This window comes from Zalophus californianus, chromosome 5, assembly GCF_009762305.2.
Source record: "Zalophus californianus isolate mZalCal1 chromosome 5, mZalCal1.pri.v2, whole genome shotgun sequence".
NCBI lineage: Eukaryota > Metazoa > Chordata > Mammalia > Carnivora > Otariidae > Zalophus > Zalophus californianus.
Window position 1 is genome coordinate 38,470,686 of NC_045599.1, and position 26,068 is coordinate 38,496,753.

Here is a 26,068-nt window from a genome sequence, read left to right on the forward strand (position 1 = left end):
ACAATAAATGTAGTTAAAAGAGGAAACAAACCACCACTACTTCCTTCAGATACAGATGCCATTATGTCAAATCACCTTGCCTTTGGTCTCAGAGGGACACGCTCCCTGCTGCTGACACGGGGCCTGATCTGCAGATGAAAGCAGCCATTTTCTGAGCCCAAGTGATACTAACCTATCTCCAGAGGCATGTGCCCAGGACCAGCGCAAGCACCAATTTAGGTACACGGAAGAGAAGCAGGATATCCAACACAGGTGGCTTCCCTTTCAAGGGCTAAAAGTCACAAACAGCAGGATAAAACTCCTGCCCACGTTGGGCGGTATATAGTGAAGAAAGCATAATTGCAAATCCTATGTCACTTACTGACATGGCGGTCGCAGAATGCATCCTAGTAATCACAGACTTTGTATTCATGCCTGCTTCTCCCACTGAATGTAAACAGCCACCTGGAGACTCTGACAGCCCTTCCTTGCTGTTGGCGCTGAATGGCGCATGTCAGCAAATGAGTAAATGCTGCCTTGCATTTGCAGGCCCTGCGAGCTCAAAGAAGCTCAGTTTTGAGTCCAAATGCAGCTGCCTGCTGGAAAACTCAAGGCTTCTTCAGGACTGACTCTGTAGCGATGGATCAGAGCCCTGCCTTTGGAGAGTGGGGATTTGGGGAAGCCTCAGTGTTTCCCATAAATTGCTGGCAAGATGGGTCCAACGCCATCCTGCAAAGAACAAAACTGTGAACATCATTGAAGTTTCCCCAAAGAGAAAACTGCTCTGTTAAATCAGCCAGAGTCCTCAGAGAGAAAAGAAATCAGGCCCAGATGAAAGCAAATGGGCAAGAGATGGCCAACTCCCTCTCCTGCTCACTTCCGGTTTTACTGGGTTTTCATGGGAACTCACTCATGGACAGACTCTGGAGCTGAGTCCTTCAGAAGGCAAGTCTTGCTAAACGCTCTTGGACCAGTTTCCCATCAGTCTTTAGGCATTCTCCTGTCCCCCTTCAGCATGATCAGCTGGGACTTCACTTGCAGTCAGGAGGGCCAGGAGCCAAGCAGCAAAGTCATGGAGAACCGCCTGCCCTCACCTGGACAGGGGCAGCCCGAGCTGTTGCTGCCCTTCCTTCTGAACCTTCTCAGCCTCAAGGAGAGAAAAGGGCCTGCGGGCTGGACAGGGCAAGGAGGACACTGGTTACATACGTGGGAACAGTGGGGATGCAGGTTGAGTTTGGCCATCCAAGTAGAGTGAGGCCTTGGAGGAATTCTGGGGGCTCATGGATTTTAACTTTCTGTTTTTGAAAGTTAAAGACTTATAAAAATACTGCTGAAATAGTACAAGGAATTCCTAAATACCCTTCAAAGCAAGATGCCCTAGATATTAACATCTTACCATGTTTATTTTGATTTTCTCTCATATATGGTCTTATATATTAATTAAATATTACATAAATATTTAATGTAAATTATATATATATATATATAATTTTTCTGAACCATTTGAGAATAAGTTGAAAATCAAATGCTCATCTATCCCTAAACATTTCAGCGTGTCCCCTAAACAAGGATGTGCTCTTACATAACCACAATACAATGACCAAAACCAGTAAGGTAACACTGATAAGGAACTGTTAACTAGTCAACAGATCTTATTTAATTATCCTGCTATTTTTTCTATTGTCTACTCTTTTTCCTTCACAGAAAAAGAAAATGTAATGTCTTATCTAGGATCCCATCCAGGACCACATAATGCACTTAATTACCATCTCTCTTTAGTTTCTTTCAATCTGGAGCAGTTCCTCAAGATTCACTGTCTTCCATGGCCTTAACATTTTGAAGAATATAGGCCTTTTATTTTGTAGAATCTCTCTCCATTGGGGTTTGTCTGATGTTTCTCCATCATTAGACTCAGATTACTCATTTTCGGCAGTAACAGATAATAATCTTTAGCATCAGATAGAAGTCCCTGAGTCCATGCTATATAAATACAAGGAAAAGCTCCTCCATATAGTAGAGTGCCAACTACCAAATGTAGAAAGAATGATGGAATTTTTTAAAAATTATCATTTGGCAGCTACTAGGCTAATACTTGGTTCATGCAAGAATCATCAGTAGATATTAAAATTAGTGGATGAAAGCTTGAAGAGCTCAGAGTATTTCCTCTCATGACACTTATTAATCACAAAGGGGAAAACAGCAACTTGATAGCAGAGAAGCCCGGGAGAAAACCACCTTAACCAAAAGACCACAGTTAGCATCACCAGGAGTGGGGAACTAGACGCTGTGTACCTCCCGATAGGATGAACACCTCTTCCCTGAAATGAAAAGAAAGACATGTGTCCAAAAGGCTTAATAATTTTAAAGAGCTATAGTTCTTTCCAGGGCGCACTCACAGAATAGATTCTGAAATCTTTTTCACCTTCGCAGACCCTGCTTTGGTCATCTTCCCAGGAGGAGCTAGCAACAACTGGGATACTGAAGAGAACAAATGATCTGCTTGGATGGAAACTGCTCAGTGGAGAGTTTGCGGACCACGTGATAGTGCTCAGACATCAGGGATGGTACCGGAATACCAACAGGCTGGCCTTTTGGGACAGAAGGGCAAGAGGAGAAGGAACACATCTGTCCTTATCTAGAGCATCCGGGGGTGGTGAGCCGGAGAGGGAGGAGCGCATGACTCACGGGCTGTTCCAGGTTACAGCAAACCCCCACCCCTCCTGTTACTCTGTTCTTTTGTCAGAGCCAAACTTTATCTTGCCAATTTCTCACACCTTGGCACCTAACTGACAAATGAAAAGACTAGACATCAAATTCCTTCCAGCTCTATGACTGGCCAGTCTGTGCAGTTCACCTTGGGAGCAGTGCGGGCAGGGGCCAGCATGATATTCTCCTCTTGGATAGTCAAGCCAAAGAGGCCAGTGCCTCTTCACAATGCCTCTAGCCCTAACCCCCTCTCCTGACTCCCAGCAAGCATCCTGAGTCCTTCCACCACATCTGTGTTCTTTTCCAATCCGATTCCATGCTATCTTCCCCCCACCCCCGACACTGTCTGATCGAGAGGGTTTCTGTTAGAATATACTGATTAAAGAAATGAGGACTTGGTACATAAAGAATTTCAGAAGAAAAATCCATGATGAGAGCTACCACGGACTACAGAGAGGCTATTTGAAGTCTAAAGATACAAAATCACTTAAACCATGTATTCTTTTTTGCCCAGAAACAAGTCATTTTAAAGGGCAAGTCATTAGGAGATCTTTTACTCCTGGTTTAAAAAACTCTAAAATACAAATTTTACAACCAGCATGGGGCTCAAACTCAACCCTGAGATCAAGAGTCGCACACTCTCCCGACTGAGCCAGCAAGGTCCCCTACTCTAAAATACAAATTTTAAATTATCCATATTAACCAGAGAGAGCCACAGTCCCGATTAAATGCAGTTCAGAAGTACCCTATGACTCCTCAGGCCATCCCCTATCTTAAGACATCGATGAGAATTTCATTTTTAAAAGCACACACTGACCTGATTATTAAAGACAGTGACAAGAACACAGCAGTATTTGGATACATTGGTTGTTTTAAAGTTCAGGATTATAATTTGTCACTGAAACCACCTCAGCCTGTCATGTAGTCCTGCTTGTAAGCAGGAGCAAGCATCAGCCAAACCCGGAGCAGAGTAAGGAATATATTTTGTGGTTACAGAAATGTTTTTTTCTATGTGAAGCTGCCACATGCAGGACTCAAACTAGCACCCATCTCTTAATTAAATGAGTAACTTGGACTTTTTAGCCACACCTTCCTCTCAGTTAACCCCAGGGGAAAGTGATAATAAGCAACAACCCCAAAGTAATTGGCTTTACCTGCCAGGTGGTGAGTGAGAAGCTAAGAGGTATGGAGAGACCACAGAAAGGATAATTCAGGGATGGCATTGCCTCTCACACATGGTCAGTGATGCTGTTGCCAATTGTCTGTCGTCCCTTCTCTCTTAGCTTCTCTGACTCTGTGTTAGTTCCATTTCCTCTGGGATGCATTCAGGTTTGGTTGGCTCCTCTTTAGCCCCAGCAGCAAAGGATCCAGACATGCTGCCTTCAGATTCTGGAATCTACTTGTTACTACCATGGGCCCTACAGCCCCCCTATAAATAGGTTTCGGTGACTTCATTTTCCAGAGAAAAGTCATTCGATTATCAGAGTTGGAAGGAATTTTACTTTTATAGATAATGCTTGGAAAGGTAAAGTACAGGCAAGCTGCCCACACAAAAGCAAGTTGTATAAATTGGGGGCAGGAGGTAGACACACAACTTTGAGTCCCCAGAAACCATTAGACCACATTAGCTAATTACAGCCTCCTGTTCTAGGGCCTCTCATTCCCATTTGCTGCTTCTCACATTTTTCTTCTTCCTCTCCCATTGACAGCAACAGGAAATCATTCCTAATTTGCACACTTGCTGTTTTTTAAGTCTCTGGGAATTTTCCATGACTTACCAAGTGGAGGGTTTCATGGAAATTTAGCTTTTCCTTTGAATCTGCTTAGCCAATAGACCAAATTTTTTTTTAAAACATTAAATGAAGAATCTGATTTGTTGCCAGTCAAACAGAGGTTTAAGAAAAGCACCCCCACTCTCCCTGTTTCCTAAACTTTTCATCCGGACTGTCAATTCCACCACAGAGATTCCAAAAAGTCACGGGCCAAAAAGTGGTGGAAGGAGTGGGAAGCGGGTGAGGATGAATTAGAATGGTCAGAATAAGGTCAGCCCAGAAATTTGCCCTAGAATACCCTAGAATAGTTTGCTAAGTCTGGATTTCATCCTCTGGAATTGTTGCTTCTTATTCCATGTGGCTCGGGAGAGGGTGTTGTTTAGGGGGAAAAGCAGAAAGACAAAATGGAAGGGGAGAAAAATTCGCTCCCCCATAGAGATGCAAGCAGAGAACCTATAGACTCTTGTGTCTTGTTTTTTTAAGTACAGTGTTTTTAATAGACCAAAAGAGAATCTTGATGAGGTAATACTTATGTGAGTGATGTTTGTGAAATAGGGTGTAAAATCTTAACCATTATGGACTATTGTATAAATAAAGCTTAGATATATAAAATATAGAAACTTATAAAAAATTATTTTATAGAGCAGAGGACACTTAAGGAGTTCCAAAGTTTTCATATCTTTGTTCCAAAAAAATAGAAAGTTCCGGGGCTGGCAGCTTATTTCCTTAGTATATTCCACTGTAAAGGCAAGAAGTTTGGTGGGGTTTTATGTGTTTTCTAGTTTTGTAATTTATAATAATCTGTATGGATTACTTTGAAATGTGTGTTGCTTGTGTGTTCATGTTGTTTGCCCATGTGGAGTCATCAGAGATCTGTTCCACACTTTGCATCTCCAAAAACCAAAAGAAATTTTCTAGTGAAAAGAAAAATACATGGAACATGCTTTCACTGTTGGGAAACCCTCAGATTTCTGCCACTGACAGCTTTTTGCAGGTCTGAGGAAATGGGAAGTTTAATACCAGAGTTGTTGTCTCTCACTTAAATATTGGGTGTTGGTTCACTTTTCTCTTGGGAAGAAAGCACGTATTTTTGGTTCTTTTTTTTTCTTGCACTTGACATGATCTGGAGGAAACCAGAAGTCAGGGCCCTAAGCTGCCTTGCTTTGGGACCACTCTCCACCATCAGCTTTCAAAGAACCATCCACATACTAATTCTGTTTCCTGTTCCGTGATTTGGTGGTAGAACCACTGCTCTTTGGAGCTCAGAGTTTTGTTTGGGTTTGTGGCTCTGATGAAGTGTTGAGTTTGCTCGTTCCTAGCCAGACTAAGGAGAAGAAGCCAAGGGAAACAAGGGTCCCCTTGCTGGACACATCCACCTGCAGCTCTCACCAGCACAGGAGACCCACACCAGAGACCAGGGCCTGCAGTACCGTCTGCTCTCCATGTGGGGAGGGGGTGCCCATCATGTCAAAGTAGGGACATTACCCAAGTCCCCTTCATCAGAACTGTGTACTGTTCCCAGCTGTAAGCCTGAGAAGCCTGATGTGTGTTTTAGCATGGAACAATAAAGCCGGGTTAGTTGTCCCTCGGGCCTGGTGTTTTCAGGAGCTGGCTTGGAGGGGGAGCGTGTTATCATAGGTTAAATATCAACGTTGAGCATTTGCCTTCCCTGGCAGCTGTTCAGGACATCTGAAAGGGAGGGCCGGGAGGAGAGGCATCACTGTGTCAGACAGGAACGGCTGGGGGTCTGTGCAGATGGCCGCCACAGCCTCTCGGAGCTTCCCAGCCTGGGTTCGTCTCTGGAGAGCAAACTCCCAGCTGTACAACCCCGAAGGCCCAGGAAGACCTCGGCCAGAAGCCTTCTCCACTTGCTTAGTGCGGAGGTCAGGAGCACAGCCTCAAGAACCTAACTGCCTGGCGCCTCGCAGCTGTGTGGCCGTGGGCAAATCACTTAGCTACTCTGTGGCTCCGGTTCCTTTTCTGGAAAATGGAGTTCTCATAGCATCTTCTTGAGGGGTGTAAGGATTAAATGTCTCAAAACACATAGAGCACTTTGAACAGGACCTGGCATAGCCACTAAAATGAGTTTCACCACCTTTCAAAATGTTTGCCACATCCACCAACCATCCATACTGTTACTTACTTAAGATTATTTGAATGGATTCCATTTTAATCTAAAATTTAATTGAAAAGAAAACTTTATATCCCAGCTGTAAATGGAAAACTAACATAATTTGCTGTGACTATAAGGTAGCAGTCAAATTGTTATAACAAATGTTTACTGAGTCCTTGCTACTTGCCAAGCAGTGGGCTAAGAGTCCTGACTTGTTAGAATCCTCACAGCCCTCTGAGGTCAGCATCATCCTTTTACAGATGAAGAAACTGAGGCACAGGGGCATTAGAAAATTTGCACATAGTTACATACTCAGCAAATGGGGGTGGCAGTTCGGGCTTCAGGACACAGGCTCGTCAGGCCTGTTCTGTGCCGCCGCCCTGACAAAAGCAGTATTCCATTCCTGGGGCTGACGGATGGCGTACCGGCTTCCCAGGACTTCGGTAACCAAGTGCTGCAAACTGGCTGGCTTACAAGTGAAACTCAATCTCTCCCGGTTCTGGGGGGCTTCAAGTCCAAAATCAAGATGTGGGCAGGGCGATGCTCCCTCCAAGACCTCCCTTGCCTCTTCCAGCTTCCGGTCACCCCAGGCATCCCATGGTTTGTGGCTGCATCGCGCCGATCTCTGTGTCTTCGTATGGCCGTCTTCCCGCTATGTGTCTGTCTTTGTGCCTCATCACTTCTTGTGAGGACATCAGTCACTGCTGGATTTGGGCCCGCCCTAATGACTCATCTTAGCTTAATTACATCTGCAGGACCCTGTTTCCAAGTAAGGTCACACTCGCCAGGAGTTAGGACTTCAACATATCTTTTTTTGTGGCGGGGGGTTGGGGGGCGGACAGGCAGACCAATTCAGCTGCCCACCTAAGGCTTCAAGCTTGGGGCCGAAGATCTGCCAGTGTTGGAGAGTGTCCAAGATCGGCAGCCACCTGAGACCGTCTCCTTCATGCAGTGGCGACTGAAGGAGTCAGGACAAGGGAAGGACGATGCTTCTCTGTTTTAGCGAGACTTAGTGTCCAGACCAGGTGCTAACTAAGATTAACCATCTCCTGCCCCACTACTGGCTCTGTGGGTGAAGGGGGTTAGCGGAAGAAAGCTTCCCAGGGAAGGCTGGTGGTAGGAAGATGAGGGAAAATGCAACCTTCTCCAACTCCAGGCAGGTGTAGAAGGCACAAGCTCATCTCTATGTGGCGAGGCTGGAATAGCTGATCCAGACAAATGCCAGAGAGACGTCATCGGAGGTGTGTGTGAAGAAAGAATGAGAGTAAAGACGGTAGGGGAGAAATAATTTATTTTCATATGATTTCCGTGAAAGCTTAAGAACAATCTCTCTTCTAAGAGGGGTTTGAGAGGAGGGTGAGGGGCGTAAGGAGGAGGCGTTTTCTCGCTCTGTCAAATAAGGTTGTTGTCCTTGGTTGAAGGAGCTGCATAGATTTCGTAGAGTCGGGAGGCCCTCATCTTGAGCTCCCGGGCCACCTGACAGATGGAAAAGGGCCAACAGCAGTGCACGGCGAGCCAGTCCTCACACAGGGTGCCCTACGGGGAGACCCACGTCTCTGTCCTGGCGCAATCACACAGGCTCAGTGCCATCACCCGGGGGCCTATCCCACCACTTCCGAGTTCCACCAAGTCAATGCCCTAAAGGAACGCCCGGGGACACTGCTCCACCAGGACCCCCAAGTGCCAAGCAGCTCAACAGCTTATCAATCCTTGCAGTTCAGAGACCTAGCCTTACTTAGGGCTTTGGATACAGACTTCACACTTGAAACCACTGGTTTCTCTGTCAACATCTTTTTTTTTTTCTATTAAGACTTAATACTTATAATTACTTCATTTCTTTGGAATGGGTACTAAATGCCTATGGTCCAACATTCTCACAGGAAGAAGGCACAGGAAGTAAAAAGTACATCCCTCTTCCACAGCTGTCCTAGCCACCCACTTAGCTTATCTGGGGGCAACTGTTGTTGGCAGGTTTGTATATACACTTGCAGATAAATTCTGTGTCTACACAAGTACATCTATAGTCCTTCTACGTCAGTAGTTGCGTACTTCTGTGTCTTGTACTTTTTATTCATTTGAAATATATTTTAGGGATCATTCCACATGAATATATAAGGAGATGTCTTTTTTATTTTTAACTGTCCACATCCTGATATGTATGACTTGTCTCCGCTCAGTCTCTCATTGTACCTCAGGCTCAGCTGCACTGGAAAGTGACTGGCTCTTTGAAGCATCCCCAAGGAGTCCCCAAAGTGAACTCTGCAGATGCCCATAGTCTTCATTTTCACTTAGACCATCCCAAGTATATCCTCCAAATTTGGTGCAATATACCTGTCATCTTGTCTTGATGCAGTGAGGGAGAGAGAAACAGAAGCAGCCCATTGACCCAACATCAACATTAAAATAGGTACCCCTTGGAAATACCTTTCATCATGCGGCATTTTGGTTCATATGAATGAAATCAGAAATCTCTTCCCTTTCCTTTCCCAGCCTTCCACTAAGTCTGGTGTTTTTAAGCATTCTCACCCAGCCTTTTTTTTTTTTTTTTAAACCACAGGTTTGAAAGACATTTAGGTTCTTATATAGATCCAAGTTCACATACACGTTCAAACACACTTACCCGTATTTTATATCTCTCTCTGGTGCCAATTCTCAGTGCAAAGGTGGACCCAGGTAACAGTGGCCAACAAAGGCACTCTCCATGATGCCTGGCGATGTCACACTCGAGGCACATTGGACAAAACAGACCACAGAAACCTGTCAATAACACATAAAAGAAAGCCACGGTTCTTAGATGTGCTCAGAGCAACTTCACGTCTCAAAGAGCATTTACAACCCAATGCCATCCATTTAATGCCGCAGTGTCTCCCTGCAATCAGGGACTGAGAATGAATAACAAATTGTCAAAACTCAGTGGATGAAAATTGCCATAACCGAGCCACATCAAAATTGTCTTCTTTTGTTAAACACTGGCAAAGCTGAACCTGATACAATTCTGTCAGCGTTCACTATGGTAATTGTTTTTTCCTGTCAAGAGAAAAGCATTAAATAATTTTTTACAGTTGAATCGTAGCTGTTGCTTCTATTATGTTCATCTATCTATTTTCAATATTTAAAAGAGACCCAGTATATGATACTTGTGAATAGCAGGCATCTTTCTCTGTAAATGTGATTGAAAGCTCTTTTACGGTGCACTGATTCTGCCTGCTATTCTCATCAGGACTGTATTCTATTTCTCAGGCCAGAAGGTTACTCTAATTTTTGCTAGTTTCATGGAGCCACTGACATCTGCCAGTTTTAAACTGTAACTATTAGAGGCTTGGTTCCTTGAACATCAACTGGAAACAGTTTGTCATTGATTCATTCATTGATCTTTAACTCCTGATACTGCTTCTTACACATTCTGCATGAACCATCTAACAGAGAGGTTCTGTTTTAAATACGTTTTGGGTCACAGACCCTTTTGAGAGTATGGTGGTAGCTATGAAGTCACTCCTCAAGGGAAAAGAAAAATACATAGACGTGCAAAATTGTGCATTCAATTTTGTGGGATCCAAGGATCCACTGAAAGCTATCAACAGACTGCGGGTTAAGAATTCCTCATATACAGGGGCGCCTGGGGGGCTCCGTCATTAAGCGTCTGCCTTCGGCTCAGGTCATGATCCCAGGGTCCTGGGATCGAGCCCTGCATCAGGCTCCCTGCTCAGCGGGAAGCCTGCGTCTTCCTCTCCCACTCCCCGTGCTTGTGTTCCCTCTCTCGCCGTGTCTCTCTCTATCAAATAAATAAATAAAATCTTTAAAAAAAAAAAGAATTCCTCATATACAGTTAAGATGTTATGTCATCTAGCATCGCAAATGAGGATGACCTTGAAGAACACAAATAATTAGGACTATAAAACAGCAAAAAAAAATGAAATAAATACCAAAAAGCTAACCATGACCTTTAACACATGTATGCAATAAATATTTTCAGACATAATTTATATACAAGAAAATGAACAGGCTGTAAATGTTTTGTTGGGGGACTTGTGACAATCACGTTCTCACCCAAGTAACCAAACAAGTAGAACACTGCCCTCAGAGTCCCCTGCGCCCCTTCCCAGACGGTTCCAACCCTCCCATTCCCACTCCAGAGGCAGCCACTGCTCTGATTTCTCTTCCCATTGATAAGTTTTACCTCTTCGTGGACTTCATATTAAGGGAACCATGTTTATTTTCATATCCACCTTCTTTTATTCAACATGTTTCCTGAGTTTCATCTTTGCCGGTATGTGAGTGTGTTGTGCGTTCTTCATCGTTGCTGAGTAGTAGTCCACTGTATGAATACTGCACATGATAAGAGAAATCTGTGTCTTAAGATGGCCGACCAAGCCAGCGAAGAGTCCCAGCCCCTGCCCCAGGGCTCTTCCAGGTTCTTCTCCCCGCTCTGCCGCCCAAGCGTGCCAATCCGGGTTCCTCTCCCTGCCCCGCTTCACGCACATGCCAAGAGTGCCCAGGCTGCGGAAGTAGAAGTGTATAAATTACCCCCTTTGTGCTTGGGGCTCAGACCTTTGGAGATCACTGTCCTCTGAGCCCACTGACATTGAATAAACCTCCTATCCTCCAAGATCTCCGGGTGCTGCTTGGTTCTTCCGTCGGGCGATCCAGTCCAGGTTCCAGAACACACAAACCGTTTCTCCATACTCTCACAAGCTAGTCCATTCTCTGCTATTGTGAATATGTACTATGAACGTTCCTATACAAGTCTTCATGCAGACATACATTTTCATTCCCTATAGGTGGATTCCTGGATGTGGATTTATGTTGAACTTGACAAGACGTAAATATTTGCACCATTTAACAATCCCACCAGCAATGGACGAGAATTCTAGTTGTTCCATGACCTCACCAACATTTGCAACTGTTGGGTCCTTTTGATTTTAGCCATTTCAGTGAGCATGAAATGGTAATGACCACAGCCTTTTAGTGCACCCAACAAAGAGGCTCACGTACCATGTCACTAGCACTAGAACTTCCTGTCGAGGGCCTGTCTCGGCTACCTGTCCTTCCCTCCCTCCCCAAAAGGTGCGGAGTGCAAAGTCCCACTCCCAGATTCAGTGACAAAAAAGCAAAATGTGAGGAATGCTGTTATATCCTAGAAGCTCAGAATGATGTTCCAGGATTGTGGACTTCACCCTGGCTATGAGGAGCACACGTGCACACAGAGCAGGAGGACTCCACGGGGAGGAGGATGAGGAGCAGCCTGTCTTTGAGAAACAGAACATCTATTTCATCCATTTAGGAGTCATGAGATAATCCACTAAATCACGTACTATAGGTGTCCCTTGCCCCAAAGCAAATTCTGAATTCAGCCTTGAGTGAGCCTGAGATGTTTTGCCCCACATTTAAAAAAAAAAAAAATCGGGCGCCTGGGTGGCTCAGTCTTTAGGCGTCTCCCCCTGCTTGTGTTCCCTCTCTCACTGTGTCTTTCTCTGTCAAATAAATAAAATCTTTAAAAAAAAAAATCATTACTCCCAGCTGGATCAGAAGGCCCCACCCCGCACCGAGCCCTGGGATGAACAGCACAGAGGACAGATGGCCCAGTCAACTTCCTGCAAGTTCACAGCAGTCATATTGCAGGCAACCTTGAATTAGGAGACCTGGAAATCATGGCACATACAAAAAATGAATCAAATCTCATTTTATGCATGGATTATGAAATAGTGCAAATGCCTGCAAATAAAAAATTAATCAAAAATTGCATAATTATAAAGCTGGCAAGCTAAGTGAATAATAAATTGTGTTTATACAATCGCCTGAGCTGCACCACTATCATTGGCAAGGAGAAATGCCCACCACCCTCAGTAGGTATATTGTAAAGACGTTTTGTGCATTGGAACTCCTGTATCTTATCTTTATGACTGGTATGTCTTTTTAAAAAATACATGCTGTTGTTTTTATTTTTAATCCTGTCCATCAGATAACCATGTTATCTAAGTGTTCATTAGGATGCAGTTACTAGATGCTGAAGGCAACACACCAAAATGCACATTCAGTTACCTTGGGACAGTAGTCAGATGGGATTAAAAAAAAAAAAACGCTATGAAAGCCAAATTCTTATTATGTAATAGCTAACATTAGACTTCACCATGTGCCAAGCCCTGCTAAAAATACATTGCATTCATTTAACTCACTTAATTCTCACAACAATCTTAAAATACAGATACTCTTATTGTGTCCATTTTAATGGATGAGCAAACTGACAGCCAGAGGGATACGTTTATTAGGAAGGAGCAGAAGCCAGATTTGAACTCGGGTAGTCTAGCCCAAAAGTCTTAACTACTACACACAACACCATATGTTCTCATGCTTTACATATTTAGCATGTCACACGGTTGTGGATTTGTGTGCTCTGAGACAGTATCCTCACTACCACTAATTTGTATTTATTCCTGTGGGATGCTCTTACATCACGCAACTTTAGGAAAGTTCCTTTTTGTCAGATGTTACAGCCCTCCCTACACAGTGGAGTGAGTGGGATTAAAAACTCTTGGCTCATACCTCAAGAGGAACGGGCAAGAGGGGGACACACACAGATACTGTCTTAAAGAGTCTCTAGGAGAAAATTTTGCAACATAGTTGTAAATTCCTACAAATCAATACATAAAGGATTAAACAAAAGAAGAAAATGGGGATAGGACATGAGCAGATAATTTACCAAATAGGAAACACAAATGGCCAATAACAACCGTGAAAAGCTAGTCATCAGGGAAATGCATATTGGCATGAAAGCATGCCAATTTTGTCAGTATTTTCATTGTGGGAAAACCATAGAGAAATAGGTACATAGTGCTTTTGAAGGCAACTTGGGTGAATCTAGTAAAGTTTTAAGTACACTAGGATCTAGTAATTCCACCTGTAAGCGTCTACCCTAGAGGAAGAGGCGGTACAGAGATGTCCACTGCAGCATTATTTGTAGCTTGAAATTTAAAACCTCAATGTGCACTAATAGATGAAAGTGTAAATAAGCCACAATGGTGTAAATCATACTATGGAATAATTAAGAATGCAGTGAAAGATTAAGTACCAACGGAGTTAAATCTCTAAGACATATTTTGATATAAAAAAAATCAAATTGCAGGGGCGCCTCAGTTGCTCAGTCAGTTAAGCGTCTGGCTCTTGATTTTGGCTCAGAGCATGAACTCAGGGTCATGAGATCGAGCCCTGCATCGGGCTCCACGCTCAGCATGGAGTCTGCTGGAGATTCTCTCCCTCTGCCCCTCTCCCACTCGTGGTCTCTCTTTCTCTCTCTCTCAAATAAATAAATAAATAAATAAATAAATAAATAAATAAATAAAATCTTAAGGGGCGCCTGGGTGGCACAGTCAGTTGGGAGGCCAACTCTTGGTTTCTGCTCAGGTTGTGATCTCAGTCAGGATCATGAGATCGAGCCCCACATCAAGCTCCATGCTCAGCAAGGGGTCCACTGGAGATTCTCTTTCCCTGTCCCTCTGCCCCTCCCACTCCTGCTCTCTCTCTCAAATAAATAAATCTTTAAAAAAATTTCTAAAAAAATAATCAAATTGAGGGGCGCCTCAGTGGCTTAGTTGTTAAGCATCTGCCTTTGGCTCAGGTCATAATCCCGGGATCCTGGGATTGAGCCCCACATCGAGCTCCCTCTCCCACTCCCCCTGCTTGTGTTCCCTCTCTCGCTGTCTGTCAAATAAATAAATGAATAATCTTTTAAAAAAATAATCAAATTGCATAATGATACATACAGCATAATACTATTTATGCTTTGTTTAAAGAGTTACAAAACAATAGTACATATTACTAAAGGCTACATATATAAACACAGAGAAAAAGATCTAGAAGGAAACCCTTCAAACTAATTAGAAGAGGAGACATGATTTCCTTTTCTGTAATGTTTCATTTTTTTACAAGGTGAACATACTCATGTGTTATTTGTGTATATACATATATGCAAATATATATTATCACATTTTATTTACTTGTTTGTTTGTCTCAAGGGGCTTGGGCTCAAAAGGGATTTGAGCTAGAAATTCAGTCTCTTCCTCTTACATTACATCCAGAGGCCTGGTGGTTATATAAGCATCCACTGCCTAAATGTTCCTGGCCTGTCCCCTGAGATGGGCTCCACCCTCATGCATGGAATGTGATTTATTATTCATCCTTCTCACTCACAGGGGAGTCGAGAGAAAAAGAAAAAGCCTACACAGAACCAGAATGTGGAGCCCCAGAGAGCAGAAGTAGGAAAGGTGGGTGGAAAGTGCAGCGAGGCATAGTCCAGATCAATTATTACAAAAAGGCAGAATCATCGAACAGTAAGAGACGCTCAAGAAAGAAATGGGCACAGTCATACATTGTGGGTGGGAGTGTAGGTTAGTACAACTTCCAAATGGAGATCCAGTTGGCAGGATCTATCAAGATTTAAAATGGTACATACTATTTGACTAGGAGGTTTATTCCTCAGCAATTGCCCAACAGGTAAACTCACACACATGCAAAATGCCATCTGTACGAAGACATTCACGGAGTGTTGGTTTGAACAGCAAAAGGTTTGGAAACCACATTAAGGTACACCAAAGGATTTCTGGATAAATAAATTATGGTACCTTCATACAACAGAATCTATGCAGCAATTTAAAATATTGGGTGTGTTTACAATTCTATTATTTCTGGAAATTATAGAAATACACATACAGCAAAAAATCTGGAAGGAGAGGTACCAAAATATTAACAATGATTGTCTCCAACAGCTGGGATTACAGGATACTGGTTTTTGTTCTTTTGTAAGTCTCTGTAGTTTTCTTTTTTATGATGATTACACGATAGTTTTATAATAAAAAGAATAATCTACTTTCACTTAAAATTATTTTACATCTTTACAAGCATATAGACAGTATGTGGACTCAGGTAAGAGTAGTTGCCTCTGTGGGGAACTGGGTGGACAGATGGCAAATCTATCAAAGGGGTAGGTGCTTTTGAATTTTGCATCATGTGCATGCTAAACTATTCAAAATCTCTTTTTTTTTTAGATTTTATTTGACAGAGAGTGCGTGCACAACCAGGGGGAGCAGCAGAGGGAAAGGGAAAAGCAGACTCCCTGTTGAACAGGGAGCCTGACATGGTGCTCAATCCAAGACCCCAGGATCATGACCTGAGCAGAAGGCAGATACTTAACCAACTGAGCCACCCAGGCGCCCCACCCCACTCCCTTTTTTTTAAAGCACTGAGCTGGCTCCCAAGGAGAAAAGCCCTCCTTCCTAGAAATGCTCAGAAAGCCAAAGTTGTCAGGTTCTTGCCAGGCATAGTGCAGAGGAGGCTTAGACAAGCAGGTGAGGGGCCAGACCACCTGACCCCAGTACCCCTTCCGACTCAGAGGATTTATGATTCTTTCAATGAAGGGCAAGAAAGAAAGAATCCAGTGAGAATACAGGTTAAAATTCATTCATTGACGGGTTGTTCAGCAAACATTTTTCAGTGTCTCCTATGGACCAGGCACTCTGCTGGGCACAGCCGGCATGAGCAAGACAGCAGTGGTGCGTGCTTTGAGAGAGGTACACTTTACCCAAGATATAGTTCAGGAACACAGATCCTAATCTGAGGCCTTTTCAATGCTCTTTTCCTTTTCCAGAAAACCAAAGAAAATCCTGGCCCACTTCATTCTTTGCATCCTGGGTATCTGGTGATTACTAGTCACACCAAGCTCTTCACCCTCCAGTGCTTATGGTGCCCTCCACAGGGAGGTGATCTGAGTGGCTGGTTTCCTCCCATCTTTCAGTATCGGCTTTAGGTTGGTTCCTCGAAGAGGGCATCCCTGACCCCACTCTCCTACAGTTTCCTTCCATAACACCCTATTTCTTTCTTTCATGGCACTTATCACAACTGCCATTATTTTGCTTATTGTCTATCTCCTCTATGAAACCTTCTCTATCTTATTCACTATTACGTCTGTAACACCCATCACCTGTCTACACAGGGGTAGGAACTCTAAATATTGAATTACAACCAATGTGGATTAAACCCTCCACATAAGCCTTCTCTGGTGCACCATCACAAACATTCCCAAAGCCAGGCTACCTCGCCTCTCACCCACAACAACATTTAGCAGCCACTCATTTCCCCGTGGCTTTATCTTCACAGCTGAGCTTTCAGCAACCCCATCTCCAAAGGACTCAGAAACACCCCAGTGCACTGTGAATGCAGATAAAAGCGCCCAGGTGGGAAGAGGGAGGCAGTTTAAAAAATGTAATTGTGGACGCCTGCGTGGCTCAGTCGGTTAAGCGTCTGCCTTGAGCTCAGGTCATGATCCGGGAGTCCCAGGACCAAGTCCCGCATGGGGCTCCCTGCTCAGCAGGGAGTCTGCTTCTCCCTATGCCCCTCCCCCTGCTTGTGCTCTCTCTCGCTCTCTCAAATAAATAAATCTTTAAAATAAATAAAAAATTTAAAAAATGTAATTGCAATAACATGAAGAAGCAAAATGTCAAAAAGAAATGTAAATCACTGCTGTTCCTAACGTACCCTTTGTTTAATGGATGAAAAATTGTAGCAATAATTCTCAATATGTAATGGAAAGCTGTCCCAGGATGGGAATCTGGCATGGACAAAGTCATGGAAAGCAGCTCTTTTTTGTTCCCAAGTTTGTCACAACTATTTACACAGTGGTTCGCTTGAACTGAAATTTTGTGGATAAAGTAGCCCTTTTAAACAAGGAAAGAAGCCCAGGATCCATAGCACCCATGTTCCACCTGTGTCCCGGGAATGACAGTGCAGAGAATGAGCGTTTAAGGCAATATCGCCTCGAAGTTTTCTTCTGAGACAGCTTCGAGACACTGTGAGCAGTCATAAAATGGAGGTCCATCTGAGGAAAAACAACTGGGACCCAGAACATTCCAGATCACCTTGTGCTGTACATCCATGGCCCCTTCTCCACGAATCATGGCCAAATGTAAAGAATGTTCTGTTCCTCCTCACATGCTCCCTTCTCACCTTGTCCCCAGAATGGGCTCTCAAACGGACCAGCAGGGAATCCTCAGAAGACAGCGTGCGGTCGGTGTGCACATTAATGGGGGTGAGGGACAAAGCCAAGTAGTGAAGCAGCATTTAAGGCAGGGGGCTGGTGAGGATGGTTGTTTCTTTAGCCAACTTTTTAGGTGCTCTTGGGATGGAGTAGAAACCACACTGCAGCCCCCGGTCTATCCCTCCTGACTCTACTCTTTGCTCTCAACACGCTAGAGGATACTAACAACTTATAGTAGCAATAATATTAATATCTCAGATTCACTAAGTGCATTGTTGTGCACTTGTCGGGCATCTCCGGATGACAGCACCCCAGTAGTAATTTGGGAAAATCATCCCTTCACTACTGAGGGCAATACTGATAGGACTGTTCTTCGGAATGACCTAAGCCTGGCAAAATGAACTCCAGCTGCTCCATCAATTCTCAGAAGGAAAAACAAATAAAAATGTTTGGAGGCGATCAGAGTGTCAGCTAGCTCCCTATAATGCAGCTTGTCCCTTCTGAGCTTAGTTTTTAGTTGATTTTTTGGTTCTGTGAGCTACCCCAAAGCCTTCGAATGAAATCCAATGTTTGTCTGTGTATTTGTTTCCTAGAGCTGCCATAACAAATACCACAAACTGGGCACCTTTAAGCAATAGAAATGATTCTCTCACAAACTGACACTTATCAGAGGGGAGGTGGGTGGGGGATGGGTGAAACAGGTGATGGGGATTAAGGAGGACATTTGTCGTGATGAGCACCAGGTGTTGTTTGGATGTGTTAAATCAACTAAATTGTATGCCTGAAACTAATATTCCACTGTATGTGGAATGTCCTAAGATAAAAATAGAATCGATGTGCTTTGAACTTCATTCCCAGGGGAAAATCATGTAGCTAGAGGAGTGTTATCGGTACCTCTCTAGAGCTGAAAGAGCATCTGAAAATATTCCAGTCAACATAAGGGGCTTTTTGTGATTATTCTTGTTCTTATAAGAGTACTACATATTCCTCCTAGAAATACTAGAAAGAGATAAGCAAAAAAGAAAATAAAAATGACTCATTAGCCTGCCATCTGGAGGCATGTCATAAACATTTGTATTTGTATCCGTCCAGGTATTTTAAAAATATCCCCCCCACCAAAAAATGGTGTCTAACGCGCTTAGTTTTACAGTCTGCTTCTTTAACTTAAAAATGTACCACAACATCTTTCATCCCATTCAATGTTATTCTACAGTGTGACTTTTCATGGCTGTATAATAACTCATTATATGCGTGCCCCCATCAAACATTTTAGGTCATTCCAGATTGTTGCCGTTATAACCAATGCTGCAGAAGTTAACGTCGCTAAATCTTTGCACGTGATTTATTTCCTTAGACTAAATGCCTAAAAATGTAATTACTGGGCCAAAAGCTATATAACACTTGAGGTTCTTTTTATACATCCGGCAGGAAGGTTATAACAATGTATCCTCCCACCAGCAGCAGATGGGGGAGCCCATTTCATGCACCTTTGCCAACAGTGGATTTTGTCATTTAAAACATCTATGAAGTCACCACTTACTCTGTAAAAGCATTCCCATCCCTGAAAAACAAGATTTTTCCTGCCAAGGAGTGCACGGAGTCACTAGGAGATTAGTCCAGTTATTCTAAAGCCATTATATTTCTGTCCTTGTGCCTGACGTAGCTCCTGCACCCAGGGATGCCTTGGGAAGAAAAATAGTCAAGGAGGACTTGAATGAAGAATGAACACGTACAGATTCTCCTGTCTCTGCAGACACTGAAGAGGCCGGTGCTCCAGTCTCCCCCAGTCTGGACAATCGCTGTGATGGTGGTCCTGCCAGGCGTTCCCTGGACAGGCTGCTTCACCACAGCCTGAGCTGGCCCATGGCTCCTGGAGAGTCAAAAACAGTGATTAACTTGAAAACAAAGGCGATGGTTCAGAAGGATAACCATTAAGCCAAGACAGAGTGATAAAGAGGATAAAGGGACCCAGTGATGTCAAGTGGCTCCTAATTTGTAGCCCAAGCTCCTCACCTTCCCGCTTCTCCCCTGACTTTTCCCTCTATTAATGGCATGATTATTCCAGACCCTGTCATTTCATTCACCCTTAAGGTCCAGCCTCCTTCCTTAGTGTTTCTCAGTGTTTCGTCATAGCTACATCCACAAATTTGGAACCAAGAGGCCTCAGTTCAAACGCCGGCATGTTACTTCCTGGCAGCTTGACCTTGGCTGTTGCTTAACGTCTCTGTTTCCATTTGTTCGAATGTAAGATTTAAAAAGATGACCTCATAGGATTATTGTGTTGAATGAAGGACATATAATTAGTTTGCTGTGTCTAGAATGTGTTTAACAAGGTGCCCTGAGTGAGGCTGTACCCCCAGGGTTTTGAGTCTTCATTGAAGACACTTGCGCATAGAAATCGGGACCAGGCTGTGGAAGTTGAACACGCAGTATCATTTAAGTGAACAAACAAGACTTCAGAAGATGTCTTTTTTTGTTTGTTTAAAGATTTATTTATTTTGGTGGGGGAAGGGCAGAGGGAGAGAGAGAATCTCAAGCAGACTCCCCACTGAGTGAGGAGCCTGACACAAGGCTGGATCTCACAACCCTGAGATCATGACCTGAGCTGAAAGCAAGAGTCGGATGCTTAACCCACTGAGCCACCCAGGCGCCCCAGAAGATATCCTGATGTCAAAGTACTATACGATTGTCCGGGGTAGGGGCGGCACAAAATACAACTTTGGGTTAGTTTTCTCTGAAGTAGAAAATATGGGCCCAGGGGATAGTCTTCAAAAGTGAGGTGGAAAAATTCCCTTCTCTTTCTGGGGCCGAAAGCCGGTTTTGCCTGAGCTCCTACCATGGGGATACTTGGGGCGAGTCCCACAGTGAAGGGTAAACTGTACCTAGCCTTCTGGAAGGGGCAGATCAAGAGGGTGGTCAAGGGACCGCACTAGAATGAGCGTGAGCCTGTACATGGTAGTAATTTTTCTACTTTAGGCTTCCCTTTTGGCAAGCCTCATTAACAGTTTCTACCTGTCTCTGGTGTGTTGTGAAGAATTAAAGAAAGAGCCTGCCTCACACGTGAGACAAAATAAACAAGAGACAGTAGAATTTCTTCCTGTGACAGCTGCTGTTACAGGACTACTCACCAAGGCTCAGCACCTGTGACACATGGCCTGGAGGCCAGAGAGGGACATTCCTGAGCACCCTCAAGGCAACACCCTGGGGGCATCTTGGAAAGAGCATAAGGGCCCTTTGAGAACCTCTAAGTCAGGCCGATAAATCCAGTGGGGGTGCCTTGTTCTTGTTATTAAGATCCACATCTCAAACTGAGTGTTGCTGGAGTGGTTGGGGGTGGGAGGGATGGGGTGGCTGGGTGATAGACATTGGGGAGGGTATGTGCTACGGTGAGTGCTGTGAATTGTGCAAGACTGTTGAATCACAGATCTGTACCTCTGAAACAAATAATGCAACATATTTTGAGAAAAAAGAAAAAGAAGAAGATAACAGGAGAGGAAGAAAAGGGGAGTATGTCAGAGGGGGAGACGAACCATGAGAGATGATGGACTCTGAAAAACAAACTGAGGGTTCTAGAGGGGAGGGGTGTAGGGGGATGGGTTAGCCTGGTGATGGGCATTGAGGAGGGCACGTTCTGCATGGAGCACTGGGTGTTATGAACAAACAATGAATCATGGAACACTGCACCAGAAACTAATGATGTAATATATGGTGATTAACATAACAATAAAAAATTAAAAAAAAAAAAAGATCCACATCTCTTTCACTCTACCAACACTGCCCACGTCCACGCCTTACAAACCTGATGGGTTTTTAATAAACACATTAGCTTGTTAACAAAACAAATGCCCAAGCCTCACCCAGGCCAACAGTGCTGGTCTCCAGACAAGAGGTACAGAAGTCGGGATTCCTAACAAAGTTGCCAGCAATACCTATGCAGTCATCCTGACACCAGCCAGCCTGAAACCTGACACAGGTGGATATGGGGGCCACTGAAGGCCACAACAGCCTCTGAGTCTCCCACGGGGTGGGTGGGGATGTCAACATGAGAGAGATGGCAAAGAACACGGAGTAGGAGGGAGGCTGGTGGGGAAGAGGACAGTTGGAACAGAGCCGGTCTTCAGCGCCAAGGAGACATGAGCTGCAAGAGAGGTGAAGGTCAGGAGCTACGTGTACAGCTAGAGGTACAAAGTGGAGCTATGAACAAGCCCAACCCCTTCATCCCTTAGGCATTTAGAGACAATGCTTAGAGGCTAATGAGCTTTTCAAGAGCCTCCAACAGTATTTGAGACCTGGAATAAAGTACTGGCTCCAAAATATAAAAACTGCAAAACAGACTGCAAAATTAGTTAATGCTCAACGAAACACAGAAATCTAGCATTATGCTGATCTCATTAACTGTCAAATTCACAGATTCACAAATATTTTATTACGTTTAAAAACAATTTAGGGGGCACCTGGGAGGCTGAGTCGTTAAGCGTCTGCCTTTGGCTCCGGTCATGATCCCAGGGCCCTGGGATCGAGCCCCGCATCGGGTTCCCTGCTCAGCGGGAAGCCTGCTTCTCCCGCTCCCACTCCCCCTGCTTGTGTTCCTGCTCTCGCTCTCTCTCTCTCTGTCAAATAAATAAATAAAATCTTCAAAAAAAATAAAAAATAAAAACAATTTAGAATTCTCATTTGCAAAAAAATCCCAAGTATGAATGATTGCTGAGAAACAAGAGCCAATCATAAAATGAACTAATCGCGGACAGCCAAATAATTTCAAAGGCAAAATTATAAAAATCCTTCCACTTAATTGTATAGCAGGGAAAGTATGGATATAATGTGTGGTATGGGTACACTTTAATAGGTTTGTTACAATGTGGGTTCGGGGCCATAGTATGAACTGAATTGTGTTCCCCCAAAGTCATATGTTGAAACCCCAGCCCCCAGTGTGACTGTATTTGGAGACAGCGCTTTTAGGTGGTTACAGTTAAGTGAGGAATAGCAGTGTGAGCCTGGGCTGATAAAATTGCCATGTAAAAAGGCCACGTAAGCACCCATCGAGAAGGCTACAAACCAGGTGGAGAGCCCTCCCCAGAACCCGACCACGTGGGCACCGTGACCTTGCACTGACTTCCAGCCTCCAGAAGAGTGAGAGAATAAATTTCGGTTCACGAGGCCACCCAGTCTATGGTATTGTGTTATGGAAGCTCAGAGTGGACTAAGACAGCTATGAAAGGTTTCAAACTGGTGCTGAAGAAACCATCTTATGCCTGTCTTATTTCCTCTGCTCCCGTGTGAGCTACTTGGGGTCAGCGGGCACAAGCTGCCCCCCCCCACCCCTTAACGCTGGAATGCAGCACACTACCCGACACCTGGCGGACATGTGGTTATTTGGTGAACTAGACCAAACTGAATGTCCATTATCACTTCCGTTATCTTTGAGTCCTCCTCAAATCTAGTTATCAATTATGTGATCTTAACTGTGTTTCCCTCTCTAGCAAAGGTACACTTCTCAGGTGTGGAGAGAGGAAATAAAAGCAGAGAGGAGCCTCAAAGCTTCCTGCATCCCTCCACACAGACTAGGGCATTTACCACTCAATGTGATGCTCACAATCCAAGGTTTCCGTCCTTATACTAAGAGCTTCCGATTATCTCTGATTTGAGCAGAAGAATTTCTTAGGGCTGAGCCCCTGGATTACATTTTCCCCTGAAATGAACCATTTACAGCTTGCAGCCCTAGAATAGAATTTTCTGCTTCTAGCTCAGCCTTCTATGATGGCAAGGAAGCCTGTCCTCTATTCCAAATCAAATAGCAAAGAGAATAGCTTCTCCTTGGTGGGGGGAAAAAAGTTGTTTTTTGTGTGTGCCTAACTTTGAACTTAGTAAGTATACTGCTGATTATCTTGATACCCTGAATCTTTGATGATTTTTATATTAAAATGTTTCAATTGACATGCAGTGGCTAAAAAATTCAGCTCAAGATTATAGTTTGTGTGTCATAATGAAAATACCAAGTACAGGGGCGCCTGGGTGGCTCAGTCACTAAGTGTCTGCCTTTGGCTCAGGTCATGAATCTCAGGGTCCTGGGGTCAAGCCCCGCATCGGGCTCCCTGCTCCACGGGAAGCCTGCTTCTCCCGCTCCCACTCCCCCTGCTTGTGTTCCCTCTCTCGCTGTCTCTCTGTCAATTAAATAAATAAAATCTTTTAAAAATTTTTCATAAACGAACAAGCACAGCTACCCTTGACCGAGCACCTCCTATGTGCCACGCACTTCGCAATTCCTTTAAAACCTGAATAATTTATCAGGGGCTGTTTCAGGAATCAAGACTAAAGCACCCGCTGTAGCTCCCTGCACAGCTGTTAGTTCAGTGGATACTCCGGGGGATCTTCTACTACCATTCAGAATAGGAAAGAGTCTGGAAACCGTGGATGAGGCGGATGGTCGCAGAGCTTTGCTACACCAGAGCAGCTGTCCATCTGCCATCAAATTCAGCAAGTTCTTCATTGAGTGGAAAGAGGACAGATTTTAGGCCCAGGCACACCAAAATTCAAATGTGGCCCAGCTTCCTTCTACTTGTCTGACCTTGGGGAACACAAGTCGTCCCTGCCCTCAGCTCTTGTCTCTCTCCCATAAAACTGGATAGGAAACATCCTCCCTCCGCAGTGGCCTTGAGGATTAAACAAGATCACGCACCGGGCACACAGTAGGCTTGCAGTGGGTGGCGGCTACTGTTATTTTAACTTCACGATCCTGCACTTGGCCTAGGGCCTTCTGTACCCTTTCCTGAGAAACAGAGAATGGAGGCAGGAGCTGTGGGGCAGTTTCTCAGGTGTCACATGTGCTGCCCAAATACCTAAAACTTTGATCCCGGTGACCCATCATCCAGTTTTCCCAGGACTAACGGTTTTCCCAGGAGGGAGAACTTTCAGGGCTAAACTCAGGACATCCCCAGGTGAACCAAGAAGTTTAGTCACCCTAAGAGACAAGCAGCAGAGGGAGGCTTCAACTGGTGGGAGAAGGAGTCTGACTCGAAGCACAAGGCAAGAGGCCCGGTGCTGGGAGATGCAAGAGATGCATATCCTCCCCGCTTTCTGACCTCACTCTGTTCTCCTCTCGCCGCTGCTAAGCACATTCCCCACCCCATGTCCCCACTTGCCTGGTGCTTCAGCCTGAGGGGGGAGGTTCCTGTCACCCTCTTCCTTGATGAAACTTGCAAAACTAAAAAGGGTTCATTCTGCTTTCCACCCAGGCTTCCTTGATTACTTCAAACTTAACTGAAGCCAAAGCCCTGGAGTTTTGATTTCAAAGGACTAGAAATTACTGGCAGCCACCGGAAGTCAAGTTTCACTTGGTCAGGGTTCAACATTGAAAGTTAAGAATAAAGAGACACCCTTTCACCCAAGCCAGCCCTTCTTTTCGCTATCCAAGCAGGGTCCGAAGGAACTGATCAGTTGCCCCTTTTCAAGTACCGATAGAAAATGAGAGCAACTACTTTCTTCCCAAGCCCAGTTTTCTTCTCTTGGCTCCTCATAAGAGGAGACTGATTTTTAGACAGAGAGACAGAGACAGAGAGAAAGATTTGATATGCTACCCAAAAAGAAAAAGTTAAGAGGAAAAAAAAAATCACCAACTCTCTACCTCATACTGGAAATAAAATGTTGTTCATCTTCAGATGAGAGGAGTGAAAGCAACAGAGGTGAGTGTACATTGAGGAAGGAAACATCCTCAGGAAATTTAGAGAAGTAATTTCCAAACCAATTCATAGTGAGGCGCTTTCCTGTCGCTGGGACTCTCCTTCTCCCCTTGACAAGAGGCTGACTGATTCTAAACTTAGATTCATCCAAAGTGAAGCATCTCTTCTAAAGAATGTTGTGTTGATATTCTGGAACCTGAGGTCATAGCACTTTACTAACAGACATCTTATTTCTTTAAAGACACGTACAAATCTAACTGGACATGTCCATGTTCAGGGTATTAGGAGTCTCTGAAGTATGTCTCTAGGACATGCCTTATGCAGGTGTGGACCCCAGCAATGCTGGGAAAATGTCCAGAGAGGAAAAAAACTTGAGAAAAAATTGCAATCGAGGGAAGAGGTCTACAATCTTAATTCAGGGTTACATCAGAAAGACAACAGCAGGGAACTGCCAACTATACTATATATTCTTCACACCGGAGAATGACTGTTGAAGGTTCTGAATTTCAAAGCATTTATTTGAGAAAGTTTGTGAGGAAAAGCCTGTATAACACCTCCCAAATCAAGATTCTTCAGATATAGATTCCTAATTGCCTTCACTCACTGGGTTCTGGGCAAGTCTGTCTCCTCATCTAGAAGGATGCGTCTTACATGAAGGACAGCCATTTTTCTTCTGCTTACCACTCCAATCTAAGTGCTCAACACAGTGTCTGCAACAGAATAAGCATTCAGTAATTTGTTGAACAAATGTGCTATATATGAAAATTCCAGTTTGTAAGGATAACAGAAATTAACAGGT

The 26,068-nt window shown here is 44.1% G+C and overlaps 2 protein-coding genes across 4 annotated transcripts in view; one reads left to right on the forward strand and one right to left on the reverse strand.

The window, feature by feature from the left end:
* SH3RF2 (SH3 domain containing ring finger 2) overlaps positions 1-6,041 on the forward strand; it is a 133,745-nt gene extending 127,704 nt beyond the window's left edge. Inside the window, exon 11 of one of the 2 annotated variants that reach the window (XR_003521978.2) lies at positions 2,410-5,152. The gene's annotated coding sequence lies outside the window, so the exon portion shown is untranslated. Of the gene's footprint in view, positions 1-2,409 lie in introns of both variants that reach the window. The other variant, XM_027604984.2, reaches the window with a different exon arrangement.
* A 131-nt stretch (positions 6,042-6,172) lies between these two features.
* On the reverse strand, positions 6,173-25,853 carry PLAC8L1 (PLAC8 like 1). Of its 2 annotated transcripts, none has more exons than XM_027604989.2 (4): positions 25,215-25,853; positions 19,327-19,463; positions 9,191-9,327; positions 6,173-8,046 (listed from the first exon to the last, which is right to left on the reverse strand). In XM_027604989.2, the coding sequence occupies exons 1-4, from the start codon at positions 25,337-25,339 to the stop codon at positions 7,963-7,965; spliced, it is 483 nt and encodes a 160-aa protein (XP_027460790.2). In that variant the 5' UTR covers positions 25,340-25,853; the 3' UTR covers positions 6,173-7,962. The 2 variants fall into 2 exon arrangements, with proteins under 2 accessions (XP_027460790.2, XP_027460789.2); XM_027604988.2 differs by having other exon boundaries at positions 6,173-8,106.
* Positions 25,854-26,068: the final 215 nt, after the last annotated feature.

Coding starts and splice junctions, on each gene's coding strand:
- PLAC8L1 (XM_027604988.2), bottom strand. CDS start 25,339: ATGAATTGGTTTGGAAATTACTTCTCTAAATTTCCTGAGGATGTTTCC. Junction 19,464..25,214: donor CATTTTATTTCCAGTATGAG/GTAGAGAGTTGG, acceptor TTGACTCTCCAG/GAGCCATGGGCCAGCTCAGG. Junction 8,107..9,190: donor GAGAGAGATATAAAATACGG/GTAAGTGTGTTT, acceptor GTCTCCCCGTAG/GGCACCCTGTGTGAGGACTG.